General features: G+C 43.9%; 1 protein-coding gene across 1 annotated transcript in view; it reads right to left on the reverse strand.

Annotated features, from left to right (window-relative positions):
* LOC122811050 overlaps positions 1–16,520 on the reverse strand; it is a 746,005-nt gene that overhangs the window by 622,342 nt on the left and 107,143 nt on the right. Inside the window, exon 3 of the mRNA XM_044082592.1 lies at positions 16,407–16,514. Within this exon, the coding sequence (XP_043938527.1) occupies positions 16,407–16,514 (108 nt within the window). The remainder of the gene's footprint in view (positions 1–16,406; positions 16,515–16,520) is intronic.

A 16,520-nucleotide genomic window follows, 5' to 3' on the forward strand; every position in this document is an offset into this window, starting at 1 on the left:
TGGCTCTCATCCCCAGGACATTGATACGTGAATTGACTTCATGAGGGGACCACAAACCTTGGACTGTTGTTCCCAGGTAATGACACCCCATCCCAGATGGGACGGGTCTGTGGTCACTGTGGCTACTAGGAGAGGTAAAACAAGAAGCAGCCCTGAGAAATTTCATTTGAACAAATCCACCAAAGTATGTGCTCCTTGCAAACTTGTTTAATCCTGACTGGAGTGCATAAGGGCTGTTGAGGAATACACCATTTAACTGAAACAGTCCACTGTAGAATCCGCATAAGATATCTGGCCAATGGTACTACAGTTATAGCTGCTGCCATGGACCCTAAGGATTGCAAGACTAGTCATGCCGGAGGAGAGGAATGTGAGATCACTTCCTTAACCTGGGATATGATGGGTTGGACTCTAGATAAGGACCTATGAACTCCAGATTCTGGGTGGGAGTGAGATGTGATTTGATGTAGCTGACTGTGATGTCCAGACAGTGACACAACTGAACCCAGTAATCCCGTGCTTGTAGAGGTAGATGCCTGGTTGGATTAGTTAGAAGCCAGTCATCTAGGTATGGAAACACCTGGAATCCTAGCAGTCTTAGGTGAGTTGCTACCACTACCATGCATTTAATAAACATGCTGGGGGACTGTGTGAGATCAAAGGGTAGTGCTCTGAACTGGTAATGACTGTCTCCCAGATGGAAGTGCAGATATCTTGCAAAGCATCTGCTTATTTTGATGTGATAGTAAGCAGCCTGAAGATCTACTGAGCACATCCAACTGCCTTTTCACAACAGCGGCAAAATGGACTGAAACGTGACCATCCAGAACTTTGAATATTGTATGTATTGATTTAAATTGCTGAGCTATAGAATTGTCCCAAGTCCCATGTCTTTTTTGGCACTAAAAAGAATCCTGAATAAATTCCAGATCCTATCTGGTCGGAGGGGGGTCTTCTTGACTCTTTCTTCTAGTAGCTTTCTTACTTCCAGAGCTGCTGCCACCCTCTGACTGGGTGGAACATCACAGATCTTCCTCATTTTTATGGGGGGAGTTTCAGAAAATGGTATAGAATGTGATCCTCTGCAGCCAGGAATCTGTTGTGATGGACGCTCAGATGTCTAGGTGTAGGGACAAGTACCCCCCCCCCCCGACTGCATCCGGGGAAAAGTAGCCGGGCAATTTTTTGGGAGCATTGATAGGGTTTGTCCGAAAAGGAATTCTTGAAATTCTGGTTTTATGGGATACCTCTGCCATGAGGACAGCATTTTCTGTTAACAGTCCAAAACACAGAACAGAACCGCACCTCATGAGATTTGGAAAGGATGTCAGGACTTATGAAACCACATTTTCCTACCTATCAATGATTTTGTCAACAGGGTCTCTCAGGAATACAGAAACAGATGCCAACAGCAGACAAGGTCTTTCCTTCCTGCTTACTTCTGGAGAGTGTTTCCTTCACCTTTGGGATGAACAGAGACGATCCATCAAATGGATCATCGATGAATGAAGACATGAAGGGGCCCACAAAATTGCACAAGCACATCCAGGGATTTTCTCTGAAGGTTATGCCCAAACCCACTGCCCTTGAAGTACTGTCTGCGGCATGGGAAATCAACCTCATGGGCACATTAGATGTAGGCTGAAGGGTGGCCAGCTGTGAAGAAAACTTATTCTGGTCCTCCACAGACATGGACCCAGAAATAGATTTGGAAAGCTCCTTTGTCAAATCTCTTTGCAACCTGGTATAGTGTGCCAAATAATTCAGTGGCCACAGGGCAAACGTCATATGCTTTCCAAATCTGTCCAGGGCTCTAGACTCTCTGATGGGTGGTAGACTGATTTGTTCTGCTATGTGAGCTCTTTCTTGGTGGCTGCTGCTACAACCATGGCATTTACTGGCACCTGCTTGTTCCAGTGTACTCTGTACTTTAAGGGGGGTGCTGAAAATGTATCCGGTTACTCGAAAATTGGCTCTACAGTATCCAGTTCCTTCCATGCCATGTGTGAGACAATACCTTTTAGCTCAACAGCTGGAAGGGTCACCCAAGACATAGCCGGGTCATACCTGAAGACCTCCAGAAACATAGACTTCTCCTGGGAAGGGAAGTCAGAAGACCACCTTTTTGCTTTAAAAGTTTGAGTATTTCTCCAAAGGAGTCATCCTCAGGTGGAGATCCATGGGACCATTCCCCCCTCATCTAAATTAGTGTCCTCGGTAAGAGATACCCGAGGGGAATCAAAATGTTTCCTTTTACATATCCTCTTCCTAGGAAACTCATTAGTGGGATGGTCTGGTGAGGTACTGGAAGTGGCAGGCGAGTCCCTAGGGATTGACTGCAGGCTCATTCAGGTAGGCTACCTGGGTGGGGTAGAGCTGAGAGGCTCAGAGGTCAGACCTAACAGTGGAAGAGAAACAGGATCTGGGGGGGAGGTCCTTTCTCTATGCAGAGAGAAAGCCCTCTCCACTACCTCAAAAGCAGAGGATCTAGGAGAAACAGAGACCAGCAGCACCGAAGCAGAAGACCCCTATGCCGATAAGTCCTGAACTACTCCCACAGATCCCTACCTTGAGGAGGGAGTCAAACCTAAGTTGTCCAGCAATGAAGTACCTAGGGGCAAGGATGGCTCCAATAACTTTGTAGTCGACTCTAACCTCCTAAAGCTGGCACCACAGGTTCGGCTCTGAGAGTCTTCCTGCTCCAAAAACATCAGAGCCAGGCAACTCAGGAACATGGTTGGAATCAACAACACATCTTTGGCTCTGATGAGGACACCTTCAAGGATCTCAGATCTGAAGGCTCTGAAATCACTGGACTGATTGGAGAAGGAGATATGATTACTGGGTCAGTGGAGGGTAGGCTCACGGGTCTGATGGGAGAAGGACTTCCCCCATCTGGATCTGAGCTCTGAGGAACTTCATCACTCTCCTGTCCACCTCTGCTTCAGACAAGCTCCTGGAGTATATAAGAGAGGAGCTGGTAGATGGTGGCTGGGAATATCTCCTCAGAGTTTCCTGAAGAAAAGGTAAGTGGAATCGAGGAAAGTTCGGCTCCAGTGAAAACTTTGGAGATTAGATCCGAGTTGAACGAAGTAGCATCCAAAGGTGCCAGATCTGGCTTTTTTCGAGATTTTTGAAGGAGGCTTGGGCAATGGAGCCAATGAGCTAGAACAGTCTGAGACCTCTTCTTAGGGTCTTTATCTTTTGGAGCTGATTCAGGCTTTCCCTTTTCAGACTTCGGAGGGGGGGGGGTCTAGTAGCTAGAGAGGAAGAGGGAAGAAGGCTTTTCAGCACTATCTTATTTTTCCGATAGCTAAGAGTCCTGTAATTAAAGCCAGCACAAATGGAGCAATCTGTTTCTAAATGGGCAGTATCCAAAGAGTAGACACACTCCTTGTGGGCATCAGAACTGAGGACCTTATGCCCACAGGAAGTGCATTTTTTAAAACCAGTCAGTTTATCAGCCATGGTAAACAAATAAAGAACAGGATTAAGTTACAGCAACAGATTTTTTTTTTTTACTATAGAACAGAAAAAGTACCAACAGTGCTACCTAGAAATACCCTCTAAAGGGTAGAAAGAAAAGATTACAGTGAAAAAAGGAAAACTAACAACAATGGTACTTAACTGAGTACCCATTAATAAATGGGAAGGAAAAGGGAGTAAACTTACAACTGTAACACAGTGAAAATTCACCCCCAAGGCTCGAGAGTAGGAGATCCGCTTATGCGCAATATGGTGGCAAATGAGATATGAGATACGTTAGGTTGGTGAGGCACTGTGGGTAAGGGAGGAGCTCAAGAGTTGGATCCATGAATCTAGTGAAAGCGGCCAAGTCATATCTAAGACCCATCAATTGTTTAGCCACAGCAGGATTTGCTAAAGAAATCACCCTTGGAAAAGTGGATAATCCCAAGAATAATACAAAGAACTGACCAAAGAACTTTATACAGTCTCACTAATTTCTTCGACTGACCGGTAGTTATGTTATATGCTATAATAAAAACACCCTCTAAAGCTGAAAGTGAGAAGTAGGTTGAGGAAATTCCAGTTGTAACAAATCATAATATTTTTTCAAGGCAATATATCCAGTTACTAGGAGCTGGTTTCAGAAAATATACATAATGACTTAGGTTATCCTTGAATTGGTGAAAGAACTTGTGTGAGATTTAGTCTGGGTCCAGAGAGCTAGTGTTTTGTACCTGAAGTTAATTTCATGTTTGAATGAATATAAGGTAACTCACATCTTATACTTTCACTGAATTTCATTAAATTAGCAATGAGCTTTTTTACATACATATTTCTTAAATATTGTGATTCAGAAATTATTTTGTTATTTACAGATAGTGCATTACACTTACTAATCTTACCCTTTATTTCCCTCATATTTATAAAGACAACCTTGCTGCTGTGTTCAGTTTTGGATACCAGGTTCATTTTGTAGTTGAATTTAACTGAGCGGATAAATCTGATGTGTGCTTTTCAAACTCTGCTTAATCTGGATTTGTTATTCATGTTAAGACAGGGTGCATTACGTTTACAGATCCAAAAAGTATAGAGGTTTTCTAACAGATATTTTAGATGCCGTCAAGAAATAAACATGCATTTTGAAAAATAAGAATATTCTTCATGCTAACGAATATGTCAACAAAATAAAATTAGTAAAATATTTCTTTAATGGGTACTGTTATTAGCATATTATTCTGTGCAACCACTTAATAAAGGAATTCCCAACAAACTGAATAAGAACCTAATCACCTCATCCATACACAGCTAACTCTAGCCCACAAGCTCATTCTCAACCCCTCTCTCTGTCCCTCCTTGTCTTCCACCTTTAAAATGCATCTACCCAATAGAGTTTTAAGGTCTAACAACCAAAACCTACTAGAAGTTCATAAACCTTCACATCCCCCAGGCAAAAACTTACTATCCTTTACCCTAGCCCGCATCTGGAACTCACTCCCACCATCCATTCGTACCACTTCCAACCACTACATGTTCAAAAAATCTCTTCATATACATCTAAAGTCCCAATGGGAATGCTCTTGTTCCCACCCCTCATAAATATACGATATTTCTATCCTCCCTTCACACTCATGTTACTTACTTCTCCTCACAAAGCTTATGTTCCCTACTAAATACCCAGTCTGTATGCATATAATAATGTCTTTTGCTCAGCATATTCACTTCGCATTATCCTTCACTAACTATAGTGTGAATGCTTTCTGAAATTTGAACTCAAATGTATTATCTTTTAGTTATGTACTTACCATAACTTCGGATGTATGGGATCCATCTCGCCTACATTCATAACAGATGGGTTCGGAGCCGATCCGTCGGCTCCGACTCGGCAACTAATACACTAGCACAAAGTCTCTCATTGGCTGGGCTACTCCCTATCCCAGGATGCACTACACCTGCTTCCCCAGATCTTGTTTGTTCGCTTTCATACATCCATGCAAACACAGAAAAACTAGTAGTCACTATAACCAACTAAAGTTCTTCAAGAAAGATCGCTAAGAAAAAAGGGACTACAGCTCCTCTAAATCCGAATGGAATGGGGAAGGAGGGTGGGTACTTATGTATGTAGGCGAGATGGATCCCATACATCCGAAGTTATGGTAAGTACATAACTAAAAGATGTAATGGGATCCTATCTCGCCTACATTCATAACAGATGGGACAGCGTCCTAGCACCTACATCCCGGGTGGCTCATTGGAAAACACTCCTGAGAACTGTGGAACCAAAGGAAGCTCTGCCTCGAGAAACCACATCCAATTTGTAATGAGAAATGAAAGTGTGCGGAGAAGTCCAGGTTGCCGCAGCACAAATATCATCTATTGATAACTTGGAGTGAAAAGCTACGAAGTAGCCATTGCCCTGGTAGAATGAGCCTTGACTGGAAAGGGAAGGTCTTTGTTAGCCTGTGAATAAATAAAAATGATACAATCTTTAATCCATTTAGATATGGAGGTTTTAGTTACTGGTTGACCCAATTTGTTCACTGCAAAGGAAACAAACAATTGATTTGATTTCCGTGTTTGAGCGGTTCTATTCAAATAAAAACGCAGTTGTCTATGTACGTCCAATTGATGCAAAGTATATTCTGCGTTATTAGAGAATTCTGGAAAAAAGACAGGGAGTTCTATAGTTTGTTGAATACAGAAAGAGGAGGCCACTTTTGGTATAAATGCAGGGTTTAATTTCAATGAAACTCTATGCTTGTGAAAAATCAAATAGGGAGGATCAGAACAAAGAGCTTGAAGTTCTGAAACTCGCCTGGCAGACGTTATGGCTACTAAAAGGCCGTTTTCCAAGACAGAAATTTTAAATCACAGGTAGCAGCTGGTTCGAAAGGACGGGCAGTTAGGGCAGCAAGAACCATATTCAAATCCCAAGGGGGGCAGGATGAGATAAAGGAGGCCTAAGGAGCCAAGCCCCTTTAAGGAAAGCCTTACAAAGTTTGTGAGACATCAATGAAGGTTCAAATGAAGCATGAAAATTAGAGATCGCCGCTAGCTGAACCTTAATGGTAGAAACTGAAGAGCCCGACTGAAAAGGGAGGCCAGAAAATTCAGAACCTCCGATACTGGTGCAGTGAGAGGATCTATACCCGTTCTTGAGCCCAGAAGGCAAACCTTTTCCATTTACTGGAATAAAGTTTGATGGTGGAAGGTTTATGAGAAGAAGACAGTATGTGGACCACGTCCGCGAAAGAGCATTGTCTCGGACTAAGGATGGAAGTGGAGTAACCATGCTGCCAACTTCAGGGACCTGAGAGACGGATGAAGCCGTCCTGACTGATGAGTCAACAGGTCTGGCACCGGATCCAGAAACCATGGACCTTCTATCGCATGCCTCTGTAGGAAAGGAAACCAAACTTGACGAGGCCAGTGCGGGGCAATCAAAATCATCTCGCTCTCCATGTAAATGGCCTTCTGTATCACCCTCGGTAGGAGGGAACGGAGGAAGGCGTAGAAGACCGGGGCCAAATGTGAGTCAGAGCGTCCCTGGGAATCTGTCCCTGAGAAAGGAACAGTGTGAAGAACTCTCTGCATTTCGCATTGTGAGGGCTGGCAAACAGGTCGCAGCAAGGAAGACCCCATCTGTCGAAGATTTTCGCAGCTATACCCTGGTTGAGGGACCACTCGTGGGGTAAAAGAATGGTCCTGCTTAATCTGTCCGCAATCACATTGGACTTCCCCGGTATGTGCGTTGCCATTAGAAAGCGGTTGGTAGCTACCGCCCAGTGCCAAAGTCTCATGGCTTCTCTGCATAGTGGGTAAGACCTGGTTCCACCTTGCTTGTTTATGTACCACACCACCGACATGTTGTCGGATAGGATAGTAATCGGGCCCTGTGGGAGAGCGTGATGGAGAGCTTGGAGTACCAATAGTACCGCTCTCATCTCCAGGACATTGATATGCAAATGCGTTTCCTGGATCTGCCATGTGCCTTGGACCGACCTGTCCAGGTAATGACCCCCCCACCCTACCTGGGAGGCGTCCGTAGTCACAGGGGCAACGGACGTTGAGGTATAAAGGGTCGCCCTGGTCGAGATTTGATTGGAGAAGCCACCAATGCAGATCTCGACGGCAACTTTCCGTGATTATGATTAAGTGGTTCAAGGGAAGTTCCTGATAAGACCATTGAACCGACAGTAGCCATTGTAAAATTCGCATGTGAAGTCTGGCCAAGGGAACTAAAAGTATGGTTGACGCCATCGAGCCCAACAGTTGTAGGATCCGATGGGCCGGGGCTCTTAGTAGGGGAAGACAGGATTTGACTTGATCTTGTAGGACCTGAATTCTTGCTGCCGGTAAAAAGGCGCGCATTCTTTTTGTGTCTAAGTCTGCGCCTATGAAAGTAATACGCTGAGATGGCTGTAGTACAGATTTTTGCAAATTGAACGTGATCCCTAAGAAACGGCCCAAGGTGAACGTGGCTCTGAGCGCTTGGAGTAGTAGATGCTCGGAGGTGGCAGTAAGGAGCCAGCCGTCTAGATAAGGAAACACCTGGAATCCCAGACTTCTCAGGTGAGCAGTTACCACTGCCAGACACTTGGTGAACACCCTGGGGGCTGTGGTGAGACCAAAGGGCAGTGCTCGGAATTGGAAATGACTGACTCCGAGGCGGAAGCGTAAATGTCTCCTGGACTCTTGAGCTATGGGAATGTGATAGTAAGCGTCCTGGAGATCTATGGAGCACATCCATGCATCTTTTTCCAGCAAAGGAAGAATAGATTGAAGAGTGACCATTCGGAATTTGGACTTCTTTACGAAACGATTCAATTAACTGAGGTCCAAAATGGGCCTGAAGTCCCCTGTCTTTTTTGGTACCAAAAATAATCTTGAGTAAGTTCCTGATCCGATCTGGTCGATGGGGACAGGCTGGATGGCTCTTTTTCTAGCAGCTTTGAAACCTCTAATGCTGCCTGATCCCGCTGACTGGGTGGTACGTCCGGGATTTCCCTTAAAGAAAGGGGGGGTTTGTTGAAGGGGATGATATAACCTCCGGTAATAATGCGAAGCACCCACTGATCGCTTGTTATGGATTCCCAAGCTTGTGGGTGCGCCGCAAAACGACCCCCGACTGGCTCTGGAGATGGACGGTCGAGCAACAACTCAGGGACGCTGGTTGTATGAAGAACCACGAAAGGAATCGCGGTCTCCAGAGTTACGGGGGCCTCTGCCACCTCTGGGGCGGCGTCTTCCAAAATCCCCCCCCCCCCTGCCTCTGGAGGGGGAATCACTGGGTGGAGTAGGGAAAGACTTCTGAGATTTTCTAAACCACATTTTCCCTCCTCTCCGAGCCTTGGGGTAAGGCCTAGAAGGAGCGGAAAATCGGGCCCCAACGGCAGTCAAAGTCTTGCCCTCCTGCTCGCACCGAGTTAGTGTGTCCTTCACCTTGGGTCCAAACAAAGATGACCCATCAAAGGGGGCGAAGGAAGACTTGAAGGCCTCCATGAGCGAACACAAGCGTAACCAGGCTTGTCTCCTGAGGGCAACGCCTGTTCCCGCTGCTCTACTCGCCCCTTCGGCCGCATATGAAATGAGCCTCATGGACGAGTTAACAATAGAAAGGAGGGTAGTCATCTGTGCGCCAACAGTCGGGGCCAGCGCCTCAGGTAGGTTACCAACAAGAGAGTCATTTAGCTCTTTGAGAAGATCCCTTTGGAGCCTCGTAAAATGACATAAGTAGTTCAGCGACCGTAAGGCAAAGGCCGCTGAAGACAGGGTACGCTTCCCGTACCTATCCATGCTCCTACAATCCTTATTAGGAGGATGAACAGACGTCGAAGCCTCTGCCACGTCCTGCTGTGTGGCAGAAGCCACCACCAAAGCATCTACAGGCACACCCTTTGTGAGAAACTCCTTCTGGGGGCTGACAAAATTTATTGGGCCTCGCAGGCACCGGTTCCACAGAATCAGGGTGTTCCCGCCCTTCGAGAAACCAAATCAAGGAGTTCATCGAAGGGCGGAGACACCCAGGAGGCGGAAGGCTGGGCCCCAAAGGCCTTGAGGAAGACTGACTCCTCAGCTGAAGGGGTTTTGGCTTGCCAGTCACCTCTCTGTCTCAGAATCTCCAAGATGTCTGAGAAGGAGATATCATCTGAAGATGATTTGGGAGACCCTTCTGCGTCATCGAGGTCAGTATCCGATGTAACAGACTCATCTTGGGAGTCTACGCGCTTCCTCTTACACAATTTCTTCCTTGGGGGTTCGTCCGAAGCAGATTCGGATGGACCACCCGGAAGAAGGGAACCGCCGATGGGGGTATCCTCAGGCCCTGGGGCCCCGCTGCCGGGGAGCTGCAACACAACAGAGGCACCAGTCTCCAAATCTAGGGACGGTGAGGTAGAATCTTGTTGAACCGGCAAAGACATGGCTAGCGCGCTCCTCATGGCCACAAAGGCCGGACCTCCAGAATCCAAGGAGGTCACTGGTCTAGAGGCCACGATGGCACCAGGAATTCCAGCAGCCGATGCTCCAAGAGGAAGACTAGGTACCGAAGCACCCAAACCCAAAGTGTTCCCTTCGGCTCCGGCTGAAGAGGTCGCAGTGCCAAACCCTGAACCGGAGGACAGGGTAGGAAGCACAGTCGGAACCGAGAGGCCTGTAAGGGGTCTCTGCTCCGACCGTATGGCTCCACTTTGCTCCACCACCACCGGCTCCAACGGCTCAAGAGGTTGGAGGAGGAATCAAATGTGTTGGAGGAGGGATCGGCTCCGAAGCAAACTGTGCTGGAGCCGAGACCAATTTAGTAAACACTGGAGATTGGAATAGCCTCTGTAAAACCCTATCCAGGTCCGAATCTGAAAGTCTCGATGATTTAGAGGAGGTAGACAATCGAGAAGACTTTCCTCTCGGCTCCGAGAGAAGGGGACCGGCTCCGAAATGGCTCCAATGCTATCGGCGCCGACTCCACCACATCATGGACCACCATCGGCACCGAAGGAGCCTTCTTCGGAGCCGAGGGGGAAGAGTCTGAGCTGCACACTTCCACCGGCTCCGAAGCTATTGGAACCGATGGAGGTGATTCACCTCTCGATACTCCAACTTGCGGCTCCGAGGCAATGGAGCCGAGGTAGGAGGTATCGAGGCAGACCCTTCGACCCTCGGCCCCGAAGTCAGTGGAGCCGAGGAAGAAGAGGACAATTTTGTCTTTTTAGAAGTCGGCTCCGACGGACTTGTCGGAGCCGACGATCTTTTCTTTTTGGAAGCAACAGGTAGATCTAAGGCTTCCTCAAAAGAAGGTTTGATAAGCCCTTTCAATATTAACTTGTTCTTGCGTTCTTGAAGAACTCTAGAGGAGAACGCATGACAGACACTACAAGTCTCTTGCAGATGTTTCGGCCCCAAACAATAAACACAGACTGAATGACTGTCTGTAATGGACATTTTATAATTGCACCGAGTGCATTTTTTAAAACCTGACTTTTGTTCCTTAGACATGATACAGGCCACAACAAGTAAAACTCTATGGAAATCTTACTCTACCACAACAAGTATAGCACTATACACAAATTAAGCCAACTGAAAAGCGAGACACACTGGCGCAGTACTGGTGAAAGTTTACCTCACAACAATTAGAAACAAGTTAAACGGCCCAAAGCCCTCTAATTTAAACGGGCTTTGCCCGAAAAACAACTAACTAAAAGATAATTAAACCTAATAGCACTCAAAGGTAGGGCAAAGGCCCTCTAACTTAAACGGGCCTTACCCGACTGAATAAATTAAATTTTTTGGAAACACTCAAGCACTCAAAAAAAATAAGAAATAGTAAGAAATAGTAAAAAATAGCTGTTAAAACAGCTGTTTGGTTAATATAGACAAAAATTCCCTAGGTCAAGGACCAATAAGGTAAAAAGAACCACTTAGCTCCAGCCAAGTCGAGACCACGTCCAGCTTGTTAAGCGGCAAACGAGATCTGGGGAAGCAGGTGTAGTGCATCCTGGGATAGGGAGTAGCCCAGCCAATGAGAGACTTCGTGCTAGTGTATTAGTTGCCGAGTCGGAGCCGACGGATCGGCTCCGAACCCATCTGTTATGAATGTAGGCGAGATAGGATCCCATTACATCCTTAGTTTTGTATAATTATCATTAGCAATCCTTGTAATTACCTAATTTGTCTGTTTTTGAAGTTTAGTTTTTGTATAAATTTGTATTAGTTTTTGTATAATTATTAGTTGAAGTCTTCTGTATGTACCTAGTTTGTCTGTTTTTGGAGCCTTTCTCCCCAGGACTCCATTGAAAATGGGTTCTTTTTGGCCCAATGGACTATCCTGGTAAACCAACTGCAAATAAATAAATAAATAAGGTAGCTATACATAAAATGGGTGGGGCTAAAAAATCTTGTTACATTTAAGCCATGGAGAATCCCAATCAACACACACATATTTAGGTAACATTTTTGCAATGTCTCTTGGTAACGGCTCTGAGTTATGTCCACAGTCTCATTTCTTTTTAGTTCATTCATTTTTCAGTTAGTTACACGGCACAAGCCTATTGACTGCATACACACAGCATTAAAAAAAAAATCTGATGGAAAGCTTATGCATGCTGTGGCATATGTTCAATCTGTCCACAGACAATTACTGTAGATACCCAGTTCTACTGTCTTTCTTTTTCATTTTTACAAATGTTTAAGGTTTTTAATTCTGTGACAGGAATGCAACATATGCTTGAGTCAAGGCATATTTAAAGTTCGTGAAATCAGTACTGCTTCAATCCTTGATGTTTCCCAAGACTGTTATCAGCACCCACAATGTACCAAGAATTGTTTTCTTCTGTAATTCATATAGGGTTACATGTACTGGTAGCATATTCAAGTATGCTAGGAAGTATTTCATTATTCCAGTTGTTGCTGCTGCTGCTGATACTGGAACTATCTGGGTGTACTTGTTCCATATAGCTCTGGTTTTTGCTTGCGTGTCACGACATATAATTTTAAACTCTCACAATGCAGGACATTATAGTCACTAGGTGTGGCTATTTCAGTAATTAATGTTATTTCCATCCTATTCTATTTAACTACATTATCTATCTGTTTTTCTTGTTTCTACTTTCATAATTATTAGCAGTAAGGACTGGATTGTCTGCTGAATCATTCACTGTATGATCAGCTGGAGCTATTAGTTACAGGTAAGATAATTTATGGACCTAATTGCTAGACCTTTTTTCAAATTTATCTATCATGTATTCAGTGTCCGGGGCTAATAAATCCCACTGGACCTGAAATTAATTGAGAGGTACTGAAGAAGGTGTTTAGTTAAGTCACTGAATAATTCTCATTTGTCATTTGATGGTTTGTATGTTATGAACCTTTTAACAGCATCTATTATAGCTTAGGTCTGCGTAACAAAACCTCCCCCTACCTTAGTTACATCTTGTTGTACTTTATAAAAGTGATATAGTGGTTGGTGTCAATCTACTTCTTAAGAAATTATCCAACCTTTTCTTTGTTGCAGAACTCTGTCATTCAGGGTAGAGTGCTGTCAAAGAATTCATGCAATGGGATTGACTCTAAGGACTGAAACCTGTCATCACTGTGACCTGAATCCATGTTTGCTATTCATGACATTTGTAAAGTTGTGCTTCAGATGCTAATTTTAATGCCTCATAATATTCTGATATTTGAGCTAAAGAAACAGGCTTACCAGGTGACCTTTGTCAATACAATAAAATGAAACTTCATCTAAGCATAAATTATAGTCTTTAAATGAATATTCAGTCTAATTCATCACTTGGATTTGTGCAATGCTCGGAGTCTTGGCCTTTACTGAGATTATTAGGAATGTTTTATAACATTCTCTAATGCCCAGACATGGCTAGAGGAACAGGCAACATTTGAAGTGTTACTGGCCTGACAGACATCAGTTTGCTCCACTGTGATCTGTAAACTAGCTCACATTAGAGACTGTACCCGCATCTGTCCCAGGACTGGAATTAATCATGGGTTTTCAGCCAATGATGGCTGCTCTTCAGAAGGGAGAATGTTTTGTGTTCCTATGGTTAAAGCTGCTCTTACTGGGTAAGTATCAAACCCTGGTCTCTAGATTAATGCAGAATAACTTTAGCTTGGCCCAAAAACAGTGTTGTGATAAATGGTGTCTCTCTTTCACTAATGCAGTGGCATCTGTCTTCTCAATATCTTATCTAATGGTGGCTCTTTTTTGTTTCAAAATCCTCTTTTTTTTCCCCTTTGAGTGTGATTATTCCAGTCATCCTACAATTAGCTGAGGTCTCACTGGACAAGGTTTCAGCTTGCCAATTTTAACTCAAGAATGTCCAGGTCAGAAAGCAGTATCTGACATAGAAAATCACTGCTGGTGTGGCTTTTCTTTGTGCATCAGTAGTGATGTGTGTGTGGTGTTTGTTTTCTGCATGCTTGTGTGACAGCGGAATCGATATTTTGAAATAACGGGGGTGTGGGGGGACTCCGCTCTTGCAATAAACACTTCTTATAGTATGCTTGACGGACTGAAGCACTGACTTTTTTCTTTCTTCTTTTATTTAAGATTCAGGCACTTCTAACTAGAAGAGGCACAGTGGGACTGATGATGCCTGTATTGGGAGTCAGTAATATACTATCTTCCTTGTGAGCCTTCAAAAAGGCTGTACTCTTCTTTAAATTTCTTAGTGCCAATAACCTGAAACATAGCCTGAGTTGTGATGATGCCTTCTTCATTTTAGCTTTTCTAGCTCAGCCAGATCCTGCTATAAGAAATAAGACTGCAGGTTTTTCTTACTACTTAGTTTCACCATCTTGTTCAGGTTAGCAAAGTGTTCTTAATATTTCACAGAATAATCCTCATCCAGGTTAACCAAAACAGTTTCCATGGGAATATTTTGTTGCTGTTTGTTTACTACAAGAACACCTAAGGAAAAAAAAAACTTCTGTTGGGACGTCATTACTAAAAATATTAAAAATACTTGAGACAATGGTGTAACAATTAAGTGGAAAACAGAAATAAGATAATAAAGTTGACTGGAAAACTAGAACAGGTAAATATACCAATTACTGAAATGAAAACAATGAAACGACTAGTGATTTTAAGAGACAAGAAGAACTGAAGATGGCACAAACTGTGCAGACCAGTCTGTACCTGTATAGACAAAGGCATGAATGAGATGCAGTGTCCGGCACAGGAGGAAGAGCTGCTAGACAAACCACACCAAGTGCACTATATTCTGAAAAAATGAATTAGCTAAAAATGACAACTGCCAAAGTACGATCAGCAGTGATTCAACAAACAAGATTCACAGGACCCAACCACAGAATTCTGTGGTGAGTAGTAGCCCATTTCACCTCCTTTCCTTCTATTCACCAAACCCAAAATATTTTCTGAGCAATAACATAATAAGATTAAGAGAAAAAGGTCAATATATGTTATATGTAAGACAAACTCAAATGGAAAACAGCATATAAGGCCTACAGTAAGTGCTCTGTTGCACGTATCAACATTTTAGATGTAACGATCATTAGTTTGTTCCATATGTTGTGTCCAAAGTATGATGAATGTTTTGCTTCCTGGTTTGTACCATCTGTTCAGTAACTGAGCATGCCAGACATGAAGAGGAAGTGAACAGACCTCTCCCGTTTGTCATAGCCAACCATTCACTGAAGCTCCAGCAGTAACTGTGTGCTTGACTACAATCCTTTAATAAGCAGCTGTACATAACGATGAGAGGTGTGCTGTACCAGCTGCTAACAATTTCTATTGTATATGGCCTCCTGTTGGGATGGGCTCATTTATGTGCAACAGTCTGCTTAAGCTTTTGGTCCTGGGTATCACAAGATTTTCTTGGAAATATTAAGGAATGTGGTGAGTAAATGGCACTGAATATCAGCTACTGTTTTGAGATTTACTTAAGGCTGTGGTTGGTGATACACAGATAAGGGTTAATAAGGAAGGCGATATTACCCTTCAAGAACAGTATTTGAGTAGTCTTGGTGCCAGCATGGGACATATTATGTCAGCTGTGGTTGTGTAAGCCTGGCTCTGTTGAGCAAAGGGAACAAGCCCTGAATGCAGCACAGGTTATTCTAGTTTGAATAGCCGTCTAGACACTGAAGAGCCAGGCAAAAGAGGATGGGAATGAGTGGTATTTGCCAGCTCACGCTTCCTTAGGGAAGGGAGATGGTTGTTCTGGTTAGGCCAGCCTGCTTTCATGAACTAGGGGCTTGCATGTTACTACTGGTTTTGTGTGTGTGTGTGTGTGTGTGTGTGTGTGTGTGTGTGTGTGTGTGTGTGTGTGTGTGTGTGTGTGTGTGTGTGTGTGTGTGTGTGTGTGTGTAGCAGCACATATATGTAATATGATGACAGAATGCATCTGTGGTGATGCAGGTGTACAATTCAGTCACCAGTGACTGGGTCAGGGCTGAAACAAAATTTAATTGGTGGAATGGTGGCATGCACACCACCACCACCACAATAACAACTTCACTCTCTTCCTTATTAGGAAATACTCAGGTAGGGGTTGGATGGGCGGAGCTGATGGGGGGAAGCTCAATGGTAAGCAGACATGATAGGAAAAAGCACACAGAAAAAAATGTGGTTATAGAGGAAAGTCCCTCCATAATATAGATTTGTCCCTTTTTGTTGTCATTGCTCCACTTTTAATATGTGCTGTTTTCATTCTCTTCCTATAAACCACTTAATAAGCTGTCTCCTACTGTATTAAAACTGAAAGGGTTACTGAAGTACAAGGCATAGCCACTGAATGGCACGCTCTCTTATTTTAACAACATACTTCTAAAATTAAATTAGATCAATATGTTATGGAAGTACTTAAGGATGGTCAATATGCTACATTTATGAATTACAGACCACACCTTGCTACACACTACATGATGTTATGAATTTCCAGTAACAGGTCATATCATATAACATTGACACTTACTACCATCTGAGATATGTGGTGCCTTCTTTTTTTGCTTCTCAATATCAAAATCTTTAACTTTGTTTCTTCTAGACATCTTAGCAGTTACCACGCTATCACATAACAATCCTAGAG

Source organism: Protopterus annectens, chromosome 9.part0 (genome assembly GCF_019279795.1).
Source record: "Protopterus annectens isolate FY-2018-M chromosome 9.part0, PAN1.0, whole genome shotgun sequence".
Lineage (NCBI taxonomy): Eukaryota > Metazoa > Chordata > Ceratodontiformes > Protopteridae > Protopterus > Protopterus annectens.